Source organism: Antrostomus carolinensis, unplaced genomic scaffold (genome assembly GCF_000700745.2).
Source record: "Antrostomus carolinensis isolate BGI_N321 unplaced genomic scaffold, ASM70074v2 scaffold22356, whole genome shotgun sequence".
NCBI classification, from domain to species: Eukaryota; Metazoa; Chordata; class Aves; order Caprimulgiformes; family Caprimulgidae; genus Antrostomus; species Antrostomus carolinensis.
The window spans coordinates 3,174-27,736 of record NW_010321458.1 but is presented as its reverse complement, the minus strand read 5'-3'; the positions used below and the strand labels follow the sequence as shown (position 1 = coordinate 27,736).

At 38.0% G+C, this 24,563-nt stretch overlaps 1 protein-coding gene across 1 annotated transcript in view; it reads left to right on the top strand.

Annotated features, from left to right (window-relative positions):
* DNAJC13 (DnaJ heat shock protein family (Hsp40) member C13) overlaps window positions 1-24,563 on the top strand; it is a gene marked incomplete at its 3' end in the record, with an annotated part of 32,345 nt that overhangs the window by 5,147 nt on the left and 2,635 nt on the right. The window contains exons 6-36 of the mRNA XM_010169952.2: window positions 567-773; window positions 872-967; window positions 1,122-1,213; window positions 1,960-2,126; window positions 2,223-2,302; window positions 2,384-2,553; window positions 3,394-3,493; window positions 3,721-3,828; window positions 4,396-4,551; window positions 5,820-5,876; window positions 7,186-7,307; window positions 8,493-8,568; window positions 9,379-9,474; window positions 9,626-9,769; window positions 10,956-10,970; window positions 11,473-11,555; window positions 12,785-12,938; window positions 15,389-15,492; window positions 15,567-15,726; window positions 16,763-16,825; window positions 17,157-17,258; window positions 17,442-17,546; window positions 17,879-18,081; window positions 18,562-18,646; window positions 19,129-19,283; window positions 20,241-20,286; window positions 20,498-20,652; window positions 21,269-21,470; window positions 22,222-22,337; window positions 23,189-23,267; window positions 23,736-23,871. Coding sequence (XP_010168254.1) covers window positions 567-773; window positions 872-967; window positions 1,122-1,213; window positions 1,960-2,126; window positions 2,223-2,302; window positions 2,384-2,553; window positions 3,394-3,493; window positions 3,721-3,828; window positions 4,396-4,551; window positions 5,820-5,876; window positions 7,186-7,307; window positions 8,493-8,568; window positions 9,379-9,474; window positions 9,626-9,769; window positions 10,956-10,970; window positions 11,473-11,555; window positions 12,785-12,938; window positions 15,389-15,492; window positions 15,567-15,726; window positions 16,763-16,825; window positions 17,157-17,258; window positions 17,442-17,546; window positions 17,879-18,081; window positions 18,562-18,646; window positions 19,129-19,283; window positions 20,241-20,286; window positions 20,498-20,652; window positions 21,269-21,470; window positions 22,222-22,337; window positions 23,189-23,267; window positions 23,736-23,871 — 3,634 coding nt within the window. The remainder of the gene's footprint in view (window positions 1-566; window positions 774-871; window positions 968-1,121; window positions 1,214-1,959; window positions 2,127-2,222; window positions 2,303-2,383; window positions 2,554-3,393; window positions 3,494-3,720; window positions 3,829-4,395; window positions 4,552-5,819; window positions 5,877-7,185; window positions 7,308-8,492; window positions 8,569-9,378; window positions 9,475-9,625; window positions 9,770-10,955; window positions 10,971-11,472; window positions 11,556-12,784; window positions 12,939-15,388; window positions 15,493-15,566; window positions 15,727-16,762; window positions 16,826-17,156; window positions 17,259-17,441; window positions 17,547-17,878; window positions 18,082-18,561; window positions 18,647-19,128; window positions 19,284-20,240; window positions 20,287-20,497; window positions 20,653-21,268; window positions 21,471-22,221; window positions 22,338-23,188; window positions 23,268-23,735; window positions 23,872-24,563) is intronic.

Sequence of the window (24,563 nt, the reverse complement as noted above, 5' to 3'; positions counted from 1 at the left end):
CATTGTTACTAATGTAAATACAGCTACCTAAGTCACTACTAACAAAATAGGACTCTGCTCTCTAGATCAGGGTTTCCACATCTCTTGTACTGCAGCATGCTTTTATCTGGCATGAAATTAGCAATATATAACTGATCCTCTAGAGCTGCCCTAAGCTTGCCTAGCAAGGCTGGATAGCAGTACTTAGAGATAGCAGCTGGGGCTACCACTGTGGTTCTCTGGCTCCTCAGTTCTGCTAGGCTGTCAGGATCTGTTGCCAACGGTGGACAGACAGGTCATGCAGACCTTTACTTTAATAGCACACTAATGTGTAGCAGGGTATCCTTTAGGAATAGCTGCTAGAGATTTTTTTCTTTTTGAAAGGGAAATTTAAAGGTAACAGTGGATCTCTTATGTAATAAATACCTCCTCTCTTTATACTATGCACTTAGCAAAGGCAAGTCTAGCTGCTGGGAAGATTCTCTACTGTTAGGTATATAATGGAGGATTATTTATGGACTGATTCTTGAGCTATGCTGTATTTTTCACTTGTGGTTTTTTTTTTTTTTTCTTGTCAAAACTTGCAGCACCTGTTTGCGTCTGAGCAGAGAGAGGAAATTATCAAAAGTGCAATAGAGCATGCTGGCAACTTCATAGGTATCTCTCTGCGGATAAGGAAAGAATCCCTAGAATTTGAGCAATACTTGAATCTTCGCTTTGGAAAATACAGCAATGATGAATCTGTAACTTCTTTAGCAGAGTTTGTTGTTCAAAAAATAACACCTAGGCACTTGGTAAGGGTATCAAACTGAACTGACTTAGCACTGAAGTGCTAAGAATTCTCTTTCCTAATGTGCTTTCTATTTATTTATTTATTTATTTTAAATTTTAGGAACCTGTTAAAAGAGTACTAGCTCTTACAGAAGCTTGCTTAGTTGAACGGGATCCAGCTACCTATAACATTGCAACTTTGAAACCTTTAGGCGAGGTAAGAGGCAACCTTTCTCAGTACCACTTCTTCAAATAGAAGTTCTAAAAGATGATAATAGTAGGAATTTGACAGCATACATTAAATTGCCTCAATTTGTAAAGTAGATAAATAACACTGCTACATGAATGTGATCCTTATCTCTTCTTTTTAGATATTTGCAATAGTATGTGACTGTGAAAACCCTCAGCTTTTTACCATTGAGTTTATCAAAGGACAAATTCGGAAATACTCTTCAACGGAAAGGTAACTGGGGCTCCCATGGGTTATAAATTCAAATGACAGTTGCTAATGTAGCACTACTAGTTTCTCAGCTTCCATTAACTTTGCCCCTTGGAAATGTTAACTTGAGGCCTTGCTACTCTTAGCCACTTACAAATCAAGATTTGTTATGGAGTCTAAATCTCTCCCCTTTACCTTCATCCCAACTTTAGGCAAATCTATTGAGAAGCTCTAATGAACACATGAAGCTGTTGGACAGTTAGAGCCTGTTTCTCCTATGCAGTGTTACTCTGTGTATTTTGTACTTGGTTAAGCAGTATATGAGACACGGGGAGAGAGAGTATAACTTGAGTGATACAGAAATGAGAAGGCCGTAAGCCCTTTGAGCTGTCTGCTTGACATGTTCTTAATTGTTTCTGTTTAAAAACAATCAACAGAATGGTCCCTGAGTCTACTTGCAGTTATAATGCAGTCTAATCCTTCTAAGTGAGGTTTTGCAGAAAGTACAGGGTTGACGTGGTGTGCAACATGTGTAACTCATTAACAGGTAATTTAGGGTTGATCCCTTTAGTGAAAGGCTGCAGCTGGCTATACTGGGTGTAAGGTAGCTCTGTTCTTACAGTGAATAAAGGAACACATGAAAGAGATTCCAATGACTGCTGCCTCTCATTCTGTGTTTGACTTTTTTTCCCCTATTTTTCTTATAACTTGGTTCTCTGGCATCACTTTTCTGATCTAAATTGTATTCGTATGTCTCTCTCCTAACCCAGAGATTCTCTCCTGGCTAGCTTGTTGGATGGAGTGAGAGCTTCTGGTAATAGAGATGTCTGTGTGAAAATGACCTCCACACACAAAGGCCAGCGTTGGGGATTACTCAGTATGCCTGTAGATGAAGAAGTAGAGAGCCTTCATCTGAGGTTTTTGGCTGCTCCTCCAAGTAAGCTAATGCTTATTAGATGGTTTTATAGTGCTCTTTAAAGCATCCAGATGTTTAGTCAGGTACTATGCACTTAACTTCTGTTATGTCTTCCAGATGGTAACTTTGCAGACGCTGTATTCAGGTTCAATGCTAACATTTCCTACAGTGGGGTACTACATGCGGTTACACAAGATGTAAGAGTAAATCCTCTGCCCATCCTCTTAAGATGTTGTTAATGCATAAAGATATTAATAGTTTTTATTTTTTTTAACCAGGGTCTGTTTTCAGAAAACAAGGAGAAACTCATTAATAATGCCATAACAGCATTGCTCTCGCAAGAGGGAGATATTGCAGCATCTAATGCAGAGCTTGAAAGCCAGTTCCAAGCAGTAAGACGACTAGTGGCTTCAAAAGCAGGCTTCCTTGCCTTTACTCAGCTTCCAAAGTAAGTGAGAAGTCTCTTCAAGCTTGGAAGTAGTAGGTGAAAACAGTTCTTGAGCTTCTGATGATGCCTTATCTTTAAAACTGAGAATTGGAGCTAAGCCTCAATTCTAAAAAAGACTGGAAGACTCTAAATGATTGCTTCAAGTAGTATGAGGCTGTCATCAGGCTTTAATGTAAATTGAGAATACTGAATGATCATTAGTATGTAAAGCTGATTCTTTATTTGCTAAATATGCTGTGCCTTGAGTCAAATATGGTTTAATGTTTTTCCTAGTGGAAAAACTTCTAAAATGCACTTTCATCTGTCCTTGAAGTAGGCAGTTCTTCACTCAAAGTATGTTGATGCAACACAAAAAAGAACTTGATGTTAGGAAGTTGAGTTGTACCCCACAGTAGTTACAGGCTGCTTGGAATTTGTATCTTAATTGCATAACATAAGGAAGCAGAAAAACTGCCTGATTTTCTTCTGAAAATGAAAAACTATTGATTATTTCTGACTGTGGACTATGGGGCAGCTGAATTATGTGAAGAATAACATATGCACTTAGTCTGAGACCTTTATAAAGTTCTATTTCTCTGTGAATAGTGTTCTGTACTATCGCTATCCTGTAACTATGGAAGTACGTCTTTGTTTAGGTGAACGTGCTCTCAGCATGTTGTTAACAGTGAAGTCAATATTAATGTTTTCCTACCAAGGAATCTCAAGTTTATGTAAAAGTCAAGGTACCGGCTTGCCAAATACAATGGGAGCAAGCCAGTTTTGGTCCCTGATTGGACTTTGATCTTAAAACTAAATTTCTGTTTCCTCTCTAACCTTGGTGGTTTGTTTTCCTTTCAAAAGATTTCGAGAACGATTGGGAGTGAAGGTTGTGAAAGCCCTCAAAAGGAACAATGATGGAGTAACCCATGCCTCTATTGACATGCTTTGTGCTCTTATGTGTGTAAGTATTAAATTGCAGATTCTTTCACTTCAGAGTGTGTGAACTTCAATCTGTTGAAAGATGTAGAAACAGACTGCCCTTGCAGTGTGCTCAAACATGAAAACTTGTGTTACAGTGATTTCCTATTGAACTTGAACTAGGATGTGCTTTTTAGTGTGGCTTTTGGAGAAAGAAGAACTGGGGGTTGAAATGTGACTGTATAGTGAATACTTTTTTTTTTTTTACAGCCCATGCATGATGACTACGATTTGAGGCAGGAGCAGTTGAACAAAGCTTCCCTTCTTTCTTCAAAGAAGTTTTTAGAAAATTTACTGGAGAAATTCAATTCCCATGTGGTAAGTCAAATTTTGAAAATGGATAGCTTCTTTATGTGCCTTTCGTAATTGCTAGTGAAAATGCTTCTGTCATACTTGGATATATCTTTGAATGTATTTGTACCTGCAACTGAAGTGCAGAAAATACAGCTATGTCTGACACTGAAGCTTGTTCCAAATAGGCTTGGATCTTGACAAGTTAGAATGTAGCTGTCTATACTGCAGAACTTGCCATACAACAAATGTTTGCATATCTAATATGGAAACTGGGTGTCCTTTTTAACTATAAATGAGTACCAGTGTAAACTGGTACTTACGGGATAAATACTAGGAAAAGTAATTTGCAGCACACCAATATACAAAGTCATGAGTCTCCAATATGTTCTAGGAGCCAATACTTAACCAGAGTATTGCTATACTCAGAGTAATGGCATATTTTAAACTTGAAATTTTTGTTTGCAGACTGTTTCATGGTGTGACAGGGAAGAACACCTTCAGCATCAAGAGTAGTGAATAAAACTTGCATGAATACTGTTGGGCAGAGGAGAAATGCTGTGTCTGTATTAATACCTGTCTTCCTAATTTCAGGATCATGGGACAGGTGCCCTAGTAATTAGTTCGCTTCTGGACTTCCTGACATTTGCCCTATGTGCTCCATATAGTGAGACTACTGAGGGGCAGCAGTTTGACATGTTGTTGGAAATGGTGGCATCTAATGGAAGAACGCTATTTAAGCTCTTTCAGGTAAGATTTCATATTTCTTTTACTATTATCAGAGGCCTTAGGCAGTCAGTGAACATGAACTCTTTCTTGTTTTCCTGAAAGACAAATTTGTCTACTATTCAGCTGGTTAATATGCCTAAACCTTTTCTACCTTGTTGAGTTTTTAGTCACCTATTGCTTTACCTTCAGATATCAGATTGAAGTGGTTATTCTATAGTGAATGATAATGTCAAATCATAGTAGAATAGACTGCCTAAGACCTGTTTCTAGAAACATCTTAAAATAGCAGTCAAATATTGAGCTAGATTCAGCAGATGCACAGATCACAGAATCATTAAGGCTGGAAAAGACCTCTAAGGTCATCAAGTCCAAGTGTTAACCCTATACCACTATGCCCACTAAACCATGTCCTGAAGTGCCATGTTTACATGTTTTTTGAACACTTCCAGGGATGGTGGCTCCACCGCTTCCCTGTGCTTCAATGCTTGGCTACTCTTTCAGTAAAGAAGTTTTTGCTAATATCTAATCTAAACCTCCCCTGGTGCAACTTGAGGCCATTTCTTCTTGTCCTATTACTAGTTACTTGAGAGAAGAGACCAAGACCCACCTTGCTACAACCTCTTTTCAGGTAGTTGTAGAGAGTGGTAAGGTCTCCCCTCAGCCTCCTTTTCTCCTAAACAATCCCTGTTTCCCTCAGCTGCTTCTCAAAAGACTTGTTCTCCATACCCTTCACCAGCTTTGCCCTTCTTTGGACACACTCCAGCAACTCAGTGTCTTTCTTGTCTTGTAGTGAGAGGCCCAAAAGTGAACACAGTACTTGAGGTTCAGCCTCACCAGTGCTGAGTGCAGGTGCACAATCACTTCCCTTCTCCTACTGGTCACACTAATTCTGATACAGGCTGGTAACATCCTCTTCAGTAGTAAACCTGTAAGAATCCTAGGATTTTTAGATACAATGTCAATGTTTTCTTTCTGTAAAAACACTATGCTCTTCTGCTCCTTGGTTAGTGTGAGCTTGCATCAGTTTCCCCAGCTTTGTTCCAGCTTCTCTGGTATATACTGCTGTTCAGTGCCAAAAAGTCCATATGATAGCTGCATGAGAGTTTCTTGTACTAAGGTGTACGATAGGAACTCTACCTGGGGCTAGCTTTCACAAAACTAAAATATTAACTTATGCTCAGAACTGGAGGTAGAACAGCCATGCAGGTGAGTTTAGGAAACTGAATCACAGGTGATCGTATCTTCAAATTTTGCACTTGGATAACTACTTTGTCAACATTCTGTTTTAGCACCCTTCCATGGCAATTGTGAAAGGAGCTGGTTTGGTAATGAAGGCAATAATAGAGGTGAGATTTTTATCAGTGTTACCTGGGATAGCATACTGAATATGTATTGGCTATTTCAGAAGTGCAGTTGCTTACCAATAGTAGAATTTTGTTACATTAGCTTCTCTTGAGGGAGGGTGGAACCAGGGAAGGTGAGGAACAGAACACCTGCTTAATTGTGAGTGCTTTAATATAGCAACTTGCTTTATCTTACAGTTGGGGGTTTGAAAGGCATGTGAGTTGGGACATTAGGTAGTGCCTTGCATGTTTTCGTACTGTGGTCAAGATTTGGCTGTTAATGTTGTATATAGCTCGGTCACGTACTTCAGAGCCACCAGACTTCTGCATGTTTAAAGAGCCTCTCAAGGAGGAGAGGTTGTATTTCCTGGGATGCATTGCCAGATGGAATGGGACTGGGATTATCAGGCAGTAGTGTCACAGAGCAGATTAGTGATGCCAACCTCTCTGTTCTTGCTCTTCATGCTTCAACAAAGGATGATTGCGTTTTGGTAGTTTCCATACCACAGGATGTATGGGTGAAGTCCATACTTCTCAAGGATTGCTCGTGATTGTTGTAGGGTGACCTTGCTAACTGACTGTCGACACTTCCTGTCTTGAAATTCAGGGCTTAAGTTAGTGCCTCGTATCACAATAGCTTATGCATCTGAAATGCATCTAGTACCTTCTTGGAATAGAAGTGAATGAACACTTGAAATAGAGGTATTAAAAGCCTTCAAGTTTCCATTGATATATCTGATAATGTTAACTAAAAGCTGCTATGCTGCTTACTGCAACTCCTGTCATTTGAACTATAGTGGGAAGTGAGTAAGTAGAAATGCAGTGAAAGCTTTTTCATAATTATTCGTTGCAACTAATGTATCTCAACTGAGTGACAGTCTTAGACGTGTGACTATCTAAACCTAACAGCACCAGTTACTCTTAAATGGTTACTGTTGACCAAAGCCAGGCACCAAGCGATTACGTGTGGCTGTCACTCTTTGTTTAACCCTTATTTGCAGTTGCAGGGTGGAAATAGTACTTGCAAATGTACTACCAGCCTCCTGATCTATAATGGGAAACATGCATCTTACCCTATCCAGTTACTGTCCTCACAGATGTAACTAACTACCAATTATCTGGTCCATGGCTTTGCTGCAACTTTAATTAGTTGCTGTTGAGAACTTGCACTTAAAGCCTGTGGTACTATAGCTTCTGGCTTTTGGATATTAGTTGACATAATTGATGGTCAAGAAGGCCTTGGAACTGTAGACTAAGATAAAAGCAGCTTAACTAAGATTCTTTCCGTAATCATCTTGCCCTGTTTCCAAAGGAAGGAGACAAAGAGATTGCTACCAAAATGCAAGATCTTGCCCTCAGTGAAGGTGCCTTACCTCGTCACTTGCACACTGCTATGTTTACAATAAGCACAGATCAAAGGATGCTTACAAATAGGTATGTCAGTCTTACTTGATATACTGTGTTTTAAAAGTCAAATAAGTAATGGCCTAGCTATTAGAAACACTGGGAGGTCAGGAAAGAAAGTTCTTTAGGAGAGTATTTTCTTCAGCAGCTGGTGTGTTTAAGTAGAGCAAACTTTGGCTGAGGCATGTTAATAAACCTTTGATTTTTTTTTTTTTTTTAATGGGTCTTGGATTGGTTACTCATTAAAGGCTCAAGTTATGATTTTTATTTTTTTCTGAAAACATTTAGGAAAAGAAAAAGCAAGTAGAATGTCTGGAACATGTAAAAAGGTTCAACTTTATTATACAACTGTATAAATCCTGGTGTGCACACCTCAGACATCTTGCATGCAATCAGGGTTACCCATCCTATCTGAGAGAGAAGTCTTCTCATGCAGAAATCATTCCATGAATTCAGCAGTCAGTAGAACTTAGGAGCTCTAAGGCTGGACCTGGGGGCATGCTGAGGATGAGTGATAATTCAATTATTTCCACCCAAATACAAAGTTATACAAGTTTTAACTGCATGTTGCTGAAGCACTTAAAGAATTGCTAAGCAATGCAGTGACAAGTGGATCTTTTTGCCACTGTATGTCATTCAGGCGAGAGCTAGTATGAAACCTTCTGTCATACTAGATCTGTTTGGAGCTGCTACTTATAACTGGTTTGTAAGCAATGCTTCAGTTCAATGCAGTAGAAGTATAGTGACAAATGTTGGCAGAAAGTGTCAGTTGGCATAGAAGGCAGGTTCCCAAAAAGGTTTTCCTAGTCAATAACTGGTGTTAAGAGCTTCAAGTAGAGCAGTTAACAGTTCTTGATGGCTTCTTGACTCTTAAGTTTAACTGTAACTTAAGAATTACTGGGTAGACTTACACTTGGTCTTCAGATGCTTAGTTTCTGCTCTATTGCTCAAGTGTTCTTTTGAGGTCTAGATCAAAAAGCATGTGCTGCTACTGTTCCACTAACTTCACTGGAACTTCTTAAAGGCAACACTTTAAAGCATGCTAAGCATGTACTTGAACTGGAACAATATAATGCTTTGAGCTCTTACTCACACAAGAGCACAAAGCTCTTGCTCATCTTCATTTTGTCAGCATGGTAAGGGTCTAAATTTAGTGGTTTAAAAATCTATTTAAAATACTAACTTGCAGTTTGTTAATTTCAATGACTTTTTCAGGCAGTTAAGTAGACATCTGGTTGGCCTCTGGACAGCCGAGAACAAAACTGCTATGAACTTGTTGAAACGTATTTTGGTGAGTAAAGTTGAGATACAGAATAGCGAAAGAATAAAATTTAAGAACCTGTAGTATTAGAAAACTTGGGATAGTCTATACAGTAAACACATCCCCTCTTGTCTTGAAAGGGGAAGTCTAGCCTGGGAGATCAGCAGTCTGGCATCTATTTGAAGGATATTCATGACTAGTACAAAACATATCAGATTCTTAAAGTATTCTGTTACTTTCCTGCCACTTTTAAAAATGGCATATGACACATAGCTTAAGAATAAGCTGTCTGACTTTTTTTTAAGCCACTAAAAGTAACTAAGTTGCTAAAGTTTGTTTTATTAAAAGTTACTTTATTAAAAATTACTAAATCTGGAAAAGTACCAACTTATAAATTCAAAATAGCAGTTCCTTAATTTTTGGCAGAGCAAAATCCTGATTTTGGTCACTGTCTTCTGGAAAGCTTAGTTAAATTAGACTATCTCATCTTTAATGTCACATGCACCATTCAATTCATATCGGAGGATATAGATGGGTTCTAGTGTTACAGTATTCATTCCCCCTTCAGTATTGCTATGGGATAAATTCTTTTCTTTCTGCAGTCCTAAGCTTCATTAAGTGCTAATTAAGAAGGTGGTTATGTGCCTCTATTGAATGGTTCTGTTGAGGATGGTGGCATTTCACTAATAAAAGCAAAAAGCTGCTGTAGCTTTACATTCTTGCTTTAGAGTAGAAATTTTGTTTTGAAATATCTAATTCAAAGAAATTATCTCATTACCTAATGTGATGGTTTCTGTTCCATTTGCCAGTTATGTTTACACTGGTTTTTAATGTTTTTAGCCACCAGGTTTGCTGGCGTACCTTGACAGTGCTGATCCTGTTCCTGAAAAAGATGCTGATAGGATGCATGTTCGAGATAACTTAAAAATTGCAACTGTAAGTAAATGTAGCTGTCTTACTTCTTACATTATATAGATGTACAGTCCTAGTGACTTTTCTAATACAGACACTTGACTGTTGCATTGACCTGCATCAAACATGTTGATAGACCTGCACCTGCAAATAACTAATAGGATTCGTTCTGCAGGATCAGTATGGCAAGTATAATAAAGTGCCGGAGTGGCAGAGACTGGCTGGAAAAGCTGCAAAGGAAGTTGAAAAATTTGCCAAAGAGAAGGTGGATCTAGTCTTGATGCATTGGAGAGATAGAATGGGCATAGCTCAAAAAGAGGTAAAAGTATTTCAAACTTTGTTACAGCAACTTGACTAAGTAAAGAGAGGAACACCTACAACTCCATGAAATCAGAGGGAAGTTTGACAGTAACAGAAGTGTAGGAATGTGAGAAATGTCATAGTTCTGTTTCCTTTTAGCAAACTCTCTGCCTCTTCCTACTCTTCATCTTGGGTTAGAAATGGATTCCAGGGAGAGTGTAAACCAGGCAAATGGATTCCTTCAGCATAGGTGCTAAGCTTTAGCTTGTTCTTGCTTTAGCCAACCTTATCAAACTGGACTCCAACTTATGTGCGTTTCCTCCAAGGTAATTTTACAGGAGAATAGGGAATTCCTTTAAATGTGGTAAAACCAGTTTTTTAAACTACAGTTGGAAGAAACTAAGAATAATCTTTACATGAGAAATTATGTACTTTATGCTAGTAGTATTTTAGTTATGAAAACTGCTTGAAGTAGCTTAGCATTCCCTTGAACATAGGTATCTCGGTGCTTAAATTGCAACATATATACATAAAACCACAGTTAAATTGAAGTGATAGGTGACTGTATTGATCTGATATTGTAAGAGGATAGCTCAAGCACTGCTTGAGTTTTTACTGTTGGTCTCTTCTTTCCTTTAATTTTTTTTTCATGTTCCGTATGACAAACTCTTTGAATTATGAGTTGTTTCCCTTAACTTTCCTTAATCTCCCAACTAAGCTTGGTTTTGTGCATTCTGGAAATGAAACAAACTATGTATGCAAGGAAAGATGGAAAGAGCAGTGCAATGCAGAGTATTGAAAACACCTGTATTTGTACTTGATCTGATGTAACAATAAGCTTTAATTCAAGAAAATCTTAACTTGTTAAAATCTAGCTCAAGTTTGGCATAGACTGTGGTGTAGAATTTTAACAAGTAATATTTCTGGAATAATGGTGAAGTAGGTTCAAAACAAAGTATTAATGGAGAAATGTGGAAAATGGTGGTGGAAGGGCAAATGAACTTTAAACATCTTGTCTAGATACTGAGTTTAAACAACAGATTTTCTGTCTGGATTTCCAAGATGTTTAATTTCACAGTATAAGTATGCAAGTGTAGCTTGGCAAAAGTAGTAGCAAGTTTGGTATTACCACTTTGAATTACTTCAGTGGCTGTGGCTTGTTAAATGTACCTTTTCTTTTTCTTCCAACTTCCCATCACAATCAGGACAGAAACAATATGGTGAGTCTGTATATCTCTGCCTCTTGTGTGGATCATGTTGCTCAGACTTGTGCTTGCATGTGGTAGCTCATGTATAGTAGTGATTTCATGCTTGATCAAACTAGGGAACCTTTCAGTGGTCAAGTCAAGGTTTGTGACTTATTTCTCTGACTTGCTCTAATTATTTCCTTTCAAGAGCAAAGCGTTCTTGTGGGTTTTCCCCTCCATCAGCTTTAGAGCTGATGAATGCTTATGGTGATGGGAACTAAGCCTTTCTCAGGGTAACTTGCTTCTAAATGACTGACTTGTTAAACAGCTGAAAGTTTCTCTGGCATGATTTAATTTGGTGTAAATAACACTTGTGGAAGTCTGTTGCTACTACTTGCTAGAAAAGGAGACCTTATTAGTGAAACTAAACTTAATGTGGCTTTAGAAAGAATAAAAAAACCCAGCTTTTTATTTTAAAAAGGGAAAATGGGAGGTATCTCTTTCTACTAACTTCTTAAATGTGACTTTTTTGCAGAATATAATTCAAAAGCCAGTGATATTAAGGAAACGACGCCAAAGAATAAAAATAGAAGCAAACTGGGATCTCTTCTATTACAGGTAAAATACTAAGATTAATGTAGTGGTCTCTGATGCAAGTTGTTACCTGGCTGGATATATTTGTTGATATCTTCTGGGTTGCTGTGGCTTGATTCCAATTTCTGCCTGCCTTGAAACAGTGCAAGTGTTCGTAACAGGAACTTAGGAAAATGAAATCCTAAGGTATACTTAAGGATTTAGCTTGTGTTTAGAAAAGTGGGAAATTTGGACAGCTTCTCACATATCAAACTTTGTCCTTTCTTCCCTTGAATCAAAAGGAAGAGTGAGCAACAAAGTGCAGGTGCAGCTTTGTATGATGTTGAAGTCTAAGCATAGTAGCAATAAAAAGCATTGTAGTGTGTCTGTATTAACCTGTAAGTTATTAAAGATGTTTTAACTTGAATTGGAATAAAAGTGAGCTTTAGGCAAAGATCCAGTATCCATGTTTTCACATATGGATACTGGATTTCAAATAGTGCCACAGGTCCTAAATGCAGCTTGATTATCTGAGTTCTAAAACTGTCCAAGTTTAAACAGGGGAGCTTCCATCTGAAACAAAGATACTCTCATTTTCCTTTGGCTAGGGGTGTTATACTAATAGACTAATAAAGCTTCACTGTTCAACAAACTTTCCGAAAGCAAGCTTGGGGAAATTCTGTAAACTTAACTGTTTGATTCAGTGCTTAATGTTTCTGAAGATCACATATAGTCCATTCTGCACAAGTATTGCATGAAAGATTCGCATGCTCCTAAACTTTGAATATTAAAGTGCTGCTCTCAGCCAGTCTCTGGATCCAAAGACTATTTTGTAACTGTCACTGAAAAATATCCACAGACTGTCTTGTGACACTTGAGACCTCAACTTCTATTTTCATTCATGAACTACTTTTTTTTACTTAAAACATACTCTTGGTATATGCATGTCTGCTGCCCTGGGTTATTGTTGACTTGTGGCCCTTACTGGCAGATATGATGAACAACTTGCATGTGTTCTGGTCATCAACTATATGCAGGTAATAAATTGAGCCAAAGGAGATGACAACAGAGGTGCTTTAGTCTTGGCTGACCTCCATGACTATGAAAACACTATACAAGTGAACAACCATAACTAATCTAACAAACTAGAGACTACTACTCAGTGGCTTCTAATTAAGTTCCACTTACACTGTCTCCTCTGGCATGCCAGCTAAGTCTTGTCTGCCTTTCAGATAGTGTTTTGAGGAGTTTAAACTTTGTAACTTCTTTCTTAGATTTCTTCAAGATCATGCTAGATCAAACTTGATTTGGAACTTCAAAACACGGGAAGAACTGAGGGATACTCTTGAGTCTGAGATGAGAGCGTTTAATATTGACAGAGAACTTGGTAGTGCTAATGTTATCTCATGGAACCATCAGGAGTTTGAGGTAAATGACCCATTGTAGGAGAAACTGCATATGTAAAATACACCTACTTAAATGTCACTTTTCTGTCTCTAACTATGTGTGTGGATCTTGTGTTGACAATCCTTGACTGCAATTCTTTTGGTCATATGGGATAAACTGCTAAGGCTTGAGGCTGTGAACAGGTACTGTTGTCCAGTGTCACTCTGTAAAACTGAAACGTCTTCAGGCTGAGAAATGATGCTGTAGAGAAGGAAGATTGATCAGAACCCTTGATGTATTCTTGCATTAAGAAGAAAAGAGTAGAGTTGGTGTTACATTGTTATCAAGATAAGTTGTACTTTCTCTTGAATGTGCTCAATCAGACTTGTTTTGGGTAGTTTCACAAGTCACTTATTCCTGATAGCAAGTTCCTTGTCTTTATTTCCATCATGTCTCAGTGATCCGAAGGCTATTAAATACTGGGTTGCCAAACCATGAATAGATTATGTGGGTAAAACCATGCTGCTCTGTAAATTATAGATTAAGGATATTGTGTTTACATTCTAGGAACAGCAGTACCTAAAGTCAAAATAGCCTTTCAGGCTTCTGCAAAACAATTGGTATGGTCTTAACTGGCTTTCTCAAAACAACTTGCAAAATCTTTTCAAGTAGTGAGCTAATAAACACTTCCAGTACTCTTTTCTTATCTCTGGTATTTCTATGGTTTCACACAGTTTTAATTAATGTGTAATGCTAAAGCAAAGCAAGGCCACACTTGAATTCAACTGTAAGATATTCTTAGATATTCCCAATGCCATCCTTGTCACAGTACAGCTTTCTACAGCTTTCTAGTTGAAATTTGAGCAGAGGACTGCTAGTGAAACAAGAGTAAACTGCTGCTTTTGAGGAATTCTCAGTTGATTACTATTGCAAATCAGAATTGCAAGACATTAGGCTAATGCTTTATGAGAGAGAACTATTTTAGGTATGCAACTTACCCCTATCACACAGCTACAGATTACTTCTTACCTTGATGCATTAAGTAGCTAAGTATGGGTTTGGATTGGTATTTTTTGCACTGGAATTTAGCTTTCGAAGTTTCCTTCAGGTATGGGTCTTCTTGATAGAACAAAGGGGAGTGGTTATAAACTGGATGAGAGTAGATTTATATTAGGTATTAGGAAGAAGTTCTTCACTGTGAGGGTGGTCAGACACTGGAACAGGTTGCCCAGAGAAGCTGTGGATGCCCCCTCCCTGGAAGTGTTCAAAGTTGGTTGAGGCCAGGTTGGGTGAGGCTTTGAGCAACCTGGTCTAGTGGAAGGTGTCCCTGCTGATGGCAGGGGGGTTGGAACTAGATGATCTTTAGGTCCCTTCCAACATATATCATTCTATGATTCTGGGTACCACAGTGTCTGCTGTCCCAACTCCCTAGGGCTAACTAGAGCAGAATCAAAAGTACAGATCAGAAATTTAGTAACACAGGCTCCCTCCCTGCACTTAAGCTCCCTATGTGGCTTATGCTACTGCAGTGTATCAGTAGCATTCTTGCAGTTACAGCCCAAGATACTTTGGGACTGGCTTGAGGGGACTTCTGTAACATCATCTTTGAACAGCTGCTGTATCAGAGATTTGCTTTTAAATATTTTAAATGAATACTTTATCAGATTATGCTATAAGTATTTGAACTATGTATTGGTGACAAAGGCTTCTGTGTCAGCTGTGGAACCTGACACTTTGCAAAGGGGGATGGTGACTTGAGATTCCTCTGGAAGTGTACTAGTTAGTGGGATGTCTTTGTATCGTGTGCTGTGATCAAATCCGGAAATAACTTTGTGGCTTCATGACAGTGGCTTGCAAACTATAGGTAAGAAAAACTGCTGTAGAGAGCAGCTTTTATGGTATGTTAGAGGTACCTCTGAGCGAGGTGCTTGCCAAATGTTTAAAACCACTGAGCGTTGAGGCATGTGGTTAAATTTAATGTAGTTGTTCTGAAGTTAATGATGGCTTTCATTGTGCAATTTCACTTCAGCTTCTTAGTGTGTATACTGATGCCTTTAGGCTTTTATTACCCAGCAACTATAACTAGTGATTAAGTCATGCTTGTGTTTCATACTTGTAGTAACACTGAGTGAAATACCTTGAAATGGAATAACTACTTATTAAAGCTTAAGTCACTGAATATATCATGTACTATCAAAGTTTAGTTAATAAAGCTGGGTGATATTAGAAACAAGTTACTTAAAAGGCTGGAAGCTGGGATTTCAGTAAGGTGAGAAACTTCATTTGTTCTGGGGAGCAACAATAGTTTATGGCATATATTTTGTAGATGTGTGGGTTTTCAACAGCAAACTTGCAGATTTTGGTATTCCTCAGACTGTAGGAAGAGTTGCTAACCTTGTTGAGTTCATGGATGCAAGAACAGTATTATGCAAGCAAAAACTCAGTGAAGGAGAAACAATATTTACTGTTAAGTAACTTGTTCTGTCTTGCAGGTAAAATATGAGTGCCTTTCTGAAGAAATAAAAATAGGGGATTACTATCTACGATTGCTGCTGGAAGAAGATGAAACCGAAGAGAGTGGAGCAATCAAAAAATCGTGAGACATTATTAAAATCCTGTTTCATTCCCAAGGTCTCTGTTTTCTTCACTAAGATCTCATCTCTTTCTTAGATATGAATTCTTCAATGAACTCTACCATCGCTTCTTGCTTACCCCAAAAGTGAACATGAAATGCTTATGTCTGCAAGCATTGGCCATTGTTTATGGAAGATGTCATGAAGAAATAGGACCATTTTCTGATACTAAGTACATTGTTGGGATGTTAGAAAGGGTAAGAATTATTTAAAGCTACTTGATGTAGTAGTTAATATACAGCTAGTCCAACATACGTTCAGATCCTTCAATTTGCTGTGAAACCTGAGTTTTGGTTTTGCAGAACACAAAGCTGCAGCATGAATACTTTTTTCCATGCTATCACCAAGTCTCTAGTATCTTCACTTGATTCAGTAGAAATTTCACTATAAAACCTGCTCATCATAAAGATATTTCAAACTAGTCTCTTTATATGTGCATTTTGTTGGCCTTAACAGGTTTTCAGGCTGTACAGAAACAGCGTGAAGGAACTTTGTGTGATACTAATCCTGTGCTTGCTTTTGAAAAAATGCAAAATCGTAAAGCTTTTTAAGAGGAGAACCTTGTTTTACATCACACTATTGCAAAATACTGACTTCAGGAGTAATGGCAACAGGCCCCGACCTAATGAAATGGTAGCCTTAGATGGGCACATGTGATGAATTAATTTTTTAGTGGTAACTACTTTGCCTATTAAGTGTCTGTTAAGTTATGGCTGACAACGGATACAGCTTGTGAAAATACATTTCTGTGCAGTCTGAAGAAGGGGCTCTTTGCTAACATCAGTATGGGTTTTGGGTATGGCTGTTGTAAGTGAAAGTGAACCAATGCAGTCTCTTGTTATTTTGCCTTGAGTCTTGATAGTATCAACAGAGATATAACATCAAAGACTCATTCTGTCTGCTGGCTGAAAGTGTTCTTTCCTTTGTATTAGTGTTAACTGACTCACTGGGGAATCTAAAGTGTCCCTTTAGAACAATAGACTTAGCAGAAAAGTGGGTTTGAGTGTCAGACCCAGAGCAATGAAGGGGATGGAGGGTAACAAGACCTTTCTTCCTCAGTGACAGAAAGCTATGTTTATTAACTGTGCATGAAATTGAACACTTAAAAGTTGTCAGTTTTATCCTGGGTATGAAAAAGTAAATGGGTCTTTGCAGGTGCAACCCTACTGACTTTTGAAAGTACCTTCTAATATGTGCTACCAAATACTAATTTGTTCTCTTCTGCTGCAATAGTGCACTGATAGGCTTGAGCGGGACAGATTGATACTGTTTCTCAACAAGCTGATCCTTAATAAGGTAAGGTGAACATGTACACTTAATGGTAGTTTCTTGGTCTCTCACCTGTATAAAATGGTCTGAACTAGTCTTTCAGGATTAACTTGAGCAACAATTCAGGTCTTGAGGAAGTCTTAAAACAATGTTTGATACAGCTTTCTGGGATGTGGTAGTTGTTATTTACTGGTGTGAAAGCTGAGGGAAATGTGTAGATATTGTGATTGTACCGTTCTAGTCACTTTAGAGAATGATTTGACTTCTCTCAGGGTCACTTCTTGAATAACACTGTTCAGTACTTGTAGCAACTCCTAACTAGAAAATGCTCGTGTTAATTCAGTTCATCCATTAACAGAAAAATGTGAAGGACCTTATGGATTCAAATGGCATTAGAATCCTTGTAGATCTGCTTACCCTGGCACATCTTCACACAAGCAGAGCCACAGTCCCTCTGCAGGTATGTGGCCTGTGTTCCTTATTGCTCATATGTTGCTTTGCTAAATGGACAACTCTTAAAAAACAACAACAACAAAAAACCACAAAAAATCAAATCAATGTCCTTTTCACATTTACTGTAGAAATGTGATATTTGCACTGCAGCTAAAGAGCTAAAGCTATTCTTATAAACATCAACTTCTAGAGCAATGTGATTGAAGCGGCACCTGATATGAAGAGGGAGAGCGAGAAAGAATGGTACTTCGGCAATGCAGACAAAGAGAGGAGTGGTCCTTACAGCTTTCAAGAGGTACCTGTCAGCTTCAAACTTGACAAATTATTTCCATTCTGGTGACTGAGTGTGTTTCAAATAGTGAGAGGGAAAACTGTAAACAATGATAAACTGTATTCTCAAAGTAACTCTTTAAAAAAGGACTAAAGCTAGATAAGAGACTTGATATGCCAAGAACCACAGCCTTTTTGGTAAGGCTGCCTCCTCCTCCTGCAGTGCTGCAATTCGTGTTTTGTTGGAATTTCATGCAACTGTAGTAGTCTTAAAAGCTTGTCTTAAATGTAAATGTTTAGGAGCAAAGATAGCTCTGAATGCGGAGTCAACTAAATTAATATCTAATCTTGCAACAGATGCAGGAACTGTGGAACAATGGAAAGCTGACTTCGAAAACACGTTGCTGGGCTCAAGGTATGGATGGCTGGCGACCATTACAAGTCATCCCTCAGCTGAAGTGGTGCTTGCTTGCCAGTGGCCAGCCTGTGTTGAATGAGACTGACCTTGCCACACTTGTACTCAACATGCTTATTACTATGTGTGGATATTTTCCCAGCAGGTAAACACTAATTTTCAGCAGAATTGGTTAACTTTCTCTGTCAGATGTGCAAATTAATAAATTTTATCTTAAAGCTTTTTGTAGAAACAAAGTAGTACAATAAATAACTGTATTTAAGAAGCCCTTTACGTATTAGTAATTCTGCAGGCAAGTAGAGTTTGTAAATGAGACAATACCAATACAGTGAAAGGGACTGCAAGAATGAGTGCACAAGCTATATATGTTCCTAAGGCACAGCACTGTAGTCTTACCATTGCAGGCAAGCCCTTGTTTAACTTAAAAACAAAGCTGCTTTAATGCATGACATTAAGCCATGTTTATCAAGTCTTTCAACAAACTTAGAAGTTGACAAAAAAAAAAAAACCCAATGACACTGAATATGATCTCAATAGACTGATACTTATGGCTTGATAAAATTGTTTGTTCTTGAAAGAGAACAGGCACATGTGTGCTTATTTTTGTACCACTTTATTTTTTTAGGGATCAAGACAATGCTATTATAAGACCTCTTCCTAGAGTGAAAAGGCTGTTGTCGGATAGTACTTGCCTTCCTCATATCACTCAGGTAAGCAGCTCTTCAAAAATGTATCTAAATGAGTAAAAGTGTGACTTGCTCTACCATCTTCCACATGTGAATACTTTAAGTGGGACAAACACATCAAATCACATCTGTAATGTACTGCAGACAAGCAGTTGTTTATTTCACTGGGTGTTGTTACAAATGTAATGTTGTTTCACCAGTATCTCATTTAATAAATATTTCCATCCTTGGAGATACTACTGAAAAGCCATCTGGATGCGGACCTTGGCAACCAGCTCTCGATAACCCTGCTTTTGAGCAGGGGAGTTTGAAGAGAGAACCTCCAGAGGTCCCTTCCAACTTTGAACATTCTGTGATTCGAACTTGTTACTTTTAGGCTGAAGTATTAACTGAAATTCTTGTAACTTTACTGGCTTGTCCCAATACTGAATTAATTAAAGTTTATATTTTGCTAGGTAACTTGCACTACTCAAGCAGTTAATGTAAATACTTGTGTTTGATTTCAGCTCTTACTGACTTTTGATCCTATCCTTGTGGAAAAAGTTGCTATATTGCTGTTTCATGTCATGCAAGATAACCCTCAGTTACCTCGTTTTTATCTGAGTGGAGTATTCTTCTTTATCATGATGTACACGGGTTCCAATGTACTTCCTATTGCAAGGTGAGGAAAAAGAATAGCTAAAAATACACCTTGACCAGTCATGTTCAGAAGTTCTGCTGCTCTAAATGCTTCAGGGAGCGTGGCTTTCTAGAACCGACATGAGACTGCAAGCAAACACCCTCTAGAAGAATTGCCTCCACACAGTCTAGTCAGTCACTAAAAAAAATTAATTGCTTATGACTGTGCCAGGGAGTGAATGAGAGCATGCATGATCATATAATTCTAACAGTATGACTAGACCTGGCTTATTATAGAGGAGCAAAGCATTAGAGGCACTGAAGAGGAGTAATATATGCTACTGATATGCTAATGTAGTTTTTGATAGTAAGCAGCTGTCAAAAGTGGTGGAAAAATCTAATAGCCTGCTTTAATATTGAACCCTAAACCAGTTAAATCTGTCTGTACTGCCTGATACAGATGCACTGCACGTGCAGGTTGCTATTGCAGTTCATTCCTAGTGCTCTTCTAAATCCAATAATTCATAAAAAGCTCTAGTACAATTCCAGTTAAGTCTCTTCTATAGCGAAACGCATTGGGGAATGATTGCATGTTTACATGATGACTAGTGTAACAGGACTGTCATTGGTTCATGTAAGGTCATCTTGTTTCATCCCTGCAATGATGATCTAATGGTGCAGGGAGAGGCTTTTTGGGAAAAGTTGTCTGTGTCTCATCAGCTTCATTTTTTTTGTGTGTGTAGAGAAAACAAGCTTTCAGGAATAACACTTTGAAACTGAAATGATGAACATTAGGCAACATGTATAACATGGGAGTGCTTAACTTTGTGAAGGTCCCAGGATTTGATGGCCTTGCAGAGATTCATTTGATTGTTGCTGTTACTTTTTTATCTCAAAGTAAATGTGTGAGACTTGCCAGCTGGGCTATGTTGGTTTGCTTATCTTTCAAGGGTGCCTCAAGTATCAATTAAACTGAAAATAACTGCTGTTTCCCTTCTAGGTTTTTGAAATACACACACACAAAACAAGCTTTCAAGTCTGAAGAAGTAAGTAGATTGCAAAAGTAACTACCTCTGTTTCCAAATAGCTTTGTAAAACACTTGTAGCTGTTTTAGCAAAACTTGATGCTTGTTCTTTTTTTTAAGTTCTCAAGAGTTGGATTTTAGGAACTATATGGGAAAAGCAGGCTTGTTAAAAGTTGTTTAGCAAGACTGAATTCGGATTATCTTTGAGATGACAATGTGATCTCTTTTGTAGACAAAAGGTCAAGATATAGTTCAAAGAAGTGTACTTGGACATATTCTTCCTGAAGCTATGGTGTGTTATTTAGAAAACTATGAACCAGAAAAATTTTCTGAGATATTCCTTGGAGAATTTGACACTCCAGAAGCAATTTGGAGCAATGAAATGAGGTAACTGTTTTCTGTCAGAGGGACAAATAAATCTGTCTTTGACATTTCTAAAGAATGCTGAAAATACCTGGATTCTATTATTTCATTACTTCCCTCTGTTTGCCTTCTGCAAGGGCAATGCCCTGCATTACCCTCTGTTTCTATCAAAAATAACAGGGGCTGTGGGGGAGCAGGGTTGCCAGTGAGAAGGCAACTTTGCTGAACATCTGATAACATGCTTTACATCTGCCTCCATCATACTCAATTTAAGTTCCTTTCATGAGTGGAGAATTCACTATTTATGTAGACTGCTTTATACTTACTGTACTCATTTATTACCAGCATATATCTAGGCTATATACCTCTAATGTTACAAGACGTTTTTAGGGTCTCCCAAAAAGTAAAAAGGTGTTGAGGGAGGGCAAAATGTCACTTTACGTTGGTTTAAATAAACTAATTTTTATGGCATTGAAATAGCCTTACAACAGAATAGGACTGAATCCTATTCTGAATCTGTTCTGAAATGTGGGAAACTACTAAGGAAAATCTTTTCAGAGAAACCATTGACCACACTTGTACAGTTACTGAGGATTGAAGACTGCTTGGCAAGTGTTAAACCAAACTTTGTAACTCTTAGGCGTCTTATGATAGAGAAGATTGCTGCTCATCTTGCTGACTTCACCCCTCGTCTTCAAAGCAATACAAGAGCACTTTACCAATACTGTCCTATCCCAGTTATCAACTATCCACAACTGGAAAATGAGCTGTTCTGTAATATTTACTACCTCAAGCATCTTTGTGATACACTCAGATTCCCAGACTGGCCAATTAAAGATCCAGTAAGTAAGAAGTATTTTAGGATTCATTTGGTTCTTGGTATTTAAAAGTCCTAAAAGTGGGATTTGTAACAAAATTTAAGGAAATCAGATGCTAGGTTCGTTGCAAGTAACTGACTGATTCTGACTTGCAGTTCATAAGCAAATATGTTGGAACACTTTATCCTGAAGCAGTGTGGTCTTCATGCCATATAGCAACCCCATGTTAAGTATATCCTCCTTGTGGTGACTGCTAAAAAAGCAAAATAAAGTATCCAAGAAACTTCAGATAATGTTTCAATGAACCTCAAGTGATTGGGGGGTGGGGGAAATAATCACTTTTGAGTTCTCATTTTTCCATGCTGCATAAGAAGCTGAGCTAACTTGGTATCAGTGCACTAACTGAATTAGTGAGGTCTTTTTTTTGTACAAGTCTATGGTCTAGATCTGTCTAATCAGCTTTACTTACTCATGCAGCTTTGCAGTTTTTGTAGTATCAAGGTGTGAACTGCAGCGTATCTTCTAAGTGATTGTCCCTCTTGCATAGACATTTTAATCTCTAGGTGTTCTTATCTTGAATAAAATACAGCACTGCAGTGAAGCAAAGTCTTAATCACTTCCTGACTGGAGAGGGAACCATAATTACTAAAGGTAGAAGGATTAGGTCTTTGAATTTAGACTGATGGGTGATAAGGTTTCATTCATAAAACATTAAAAAAGATGACACGTGCTGGTGTCATTATAAATGAAACACTAATAAACTGTAATTATTTAGGTTAGACTGTTGAAAGATACACTAGAAGCTTGGAAGAAAGAGGTAGAAAAGAAGCCACCTACCATGTCAATAGATGATGCTTATGAAGTCCTTAACCTTCCCAGAGGACAAGGCCAGTAAGTTGTTTCCAGTATTTAAAGTTGTATAACTACGTGTACATAAACTCTATACACTAAACAAACTAAAGTTTCTTATCTCTACTTGCAACCAATTAGTGGTACCAGTTCAGTTATCTCTAGCACCTCTTTCTCTCAGTGGAATGCTGCTTTATCTAAAAAGAAACAAAGCTTGAAAATCTAACTCCAGTGTTTGAGAAAATAATTGTAAAGTGCTCAGATAAACTGAAACTGGGGAGGGAAATGCTTTGAGCTCTGCTTCAAAGCATTCACTATGCTGTTTTACAGGACAGGTATTAAACTGAACCATAACAAGCAAAGAATATGGCAGAACTTGAATACATTCAAAGTGGAACTTGGTTTCTCTAGTCATTCTTCTTCCTGCTGCCAAATATTGTCATTTTTCTTGGTGATAATATCCTTAGGATTTTTTTACCTCCTAATTTGCCACTGATTTCTGACTTCAGGCCTCTAAAAGAAAACTGACAGCACTTCATATTTATCCTTCAAGAACAGTGTGCTTACTACAGATCATGAACGACTAACTTTTACCACTTATAACTCATTTAGACTCTTCATTTAGAAGATTGAGGGACTTTGAGCACCTTCTGGTTAAGTATATTCAGCACAAGAGGAACTAAAATACTTTCCATTCTAAAACTTCTATTCTGTAGCCACATAATTACCCTCATTCAGTGACAGCTGATTTTCAAACTGATTTTCAAATTGAAGTATGATCTTTGTAGTTTTCACTTACTTGCAGTTACTATTAGTACTGTTGTCAGAATCCAGGCTTGTTTTTCTGGTTTTTTTTTATGTTACTCAATATAATGGGACTTGTTTTCTTGTAGGCATGATGAAAGCAAGATCAGGAAAGCTTATTTCAGGCTGGCGCAAAAATATCACCCAGACAAGAATCCAGAAGGCAGAGTATGTGCAATGTAGATTTATGGTGTTAATAAAGTGGGGACAAATTCAGCTGTTGTATGTATTAAGAATTCTGAAATGCCCACTTAGATTTTCTTTCTCCTTTTTAAAAGCTACACTCTAGATGAATACTAGAATATAGATGAATACTACAGATGTGTAATTTAACTGTTGTCAATCAAAGAATACTAGTATTTCTACAGTAAACTGATGTAATCAGGTCAGACGCCTGTCTCTGAAAGCATCTGGTTTGAAGAGTTACGCAGCACCTAAATAAGCCAGTTCCTCTGTGAATCAGTGTCCTTAAGGTTATTCAGAGTATTTTTCTGAAGTATAATAAGGCAACAAAACTAGTGTTGTGGCTAGTAACCTGGAAGGCTTTATTTCACCTGCATCTAAGCTAATGCTGCAGACTTGTAATAATTTAGGCAGTTCTTAGCAATTCTTGAGACTATTCCTTTTTATTTGTAGGATATGTTTGAAAAAGTTAATAAAGCATATGAGTTTCTATGCACAAAGTCTGCCAAGGTGATAGATGGGCCAGATCCAGAAAACATAATTTTGATCTTGAAAACTCAAAGCATCCTCTTCAACAGACATAAGGAAGGTAAGCATGCTGTCTCAGAAGGATGTTTTATGTTAGTTTCTTCAGTGACCATTGTGGTCAGTTTTAATCTCCTGCGTTCTTGAGTCTGTGTTCTGTTGATCTCGTTTCTGGCTTTCCACAGCGTTATGTAGCTACAGTAAAGAGCTTCAAAACAGGACTTTTTTTCTTCCATTAAAAAAATTCATTTGCAGTAAAACCTAATTCAAAAAAGCATGAATAGCTCTTTGAAATTCTCTGCACCAATACTAATCAGTTTGAATCTTCCCCTATATATAACTTAGACTTGCAATTCTGTCTGTGCAGAAAAGTCTTCACTAGTACTCAGTCACCCAGATGGCAGATTCTGGGTATAAATGAGATTACACCCATGTGGCTATTAAAAATGAGAGAGTCTTGCAGAAATTGTGACAAGTGTTAGTCCTCTGGTGAGTGTGCTGCAACACTACCTCTTCCTCAGCCCAACTGGGAAAGAGGGATAGCTAAAGGACCCCAACCCTTAGCTCTAGCTACCGTCCTTGGCTGGCAGCAGCTGGCACATCCAAGTCTTACAGAGTCAACAGTGTTTTGCTACTTAGGTGTTAACTTTCTAATGATAGACTAAGAACCTCATGTGCAATGATGACTCTGTCAGTTGTGTGGCAGCAGTGGCAAAATTGTTGTAGGGTTATGTAGGTCGGCTCACAGTCAGCTCT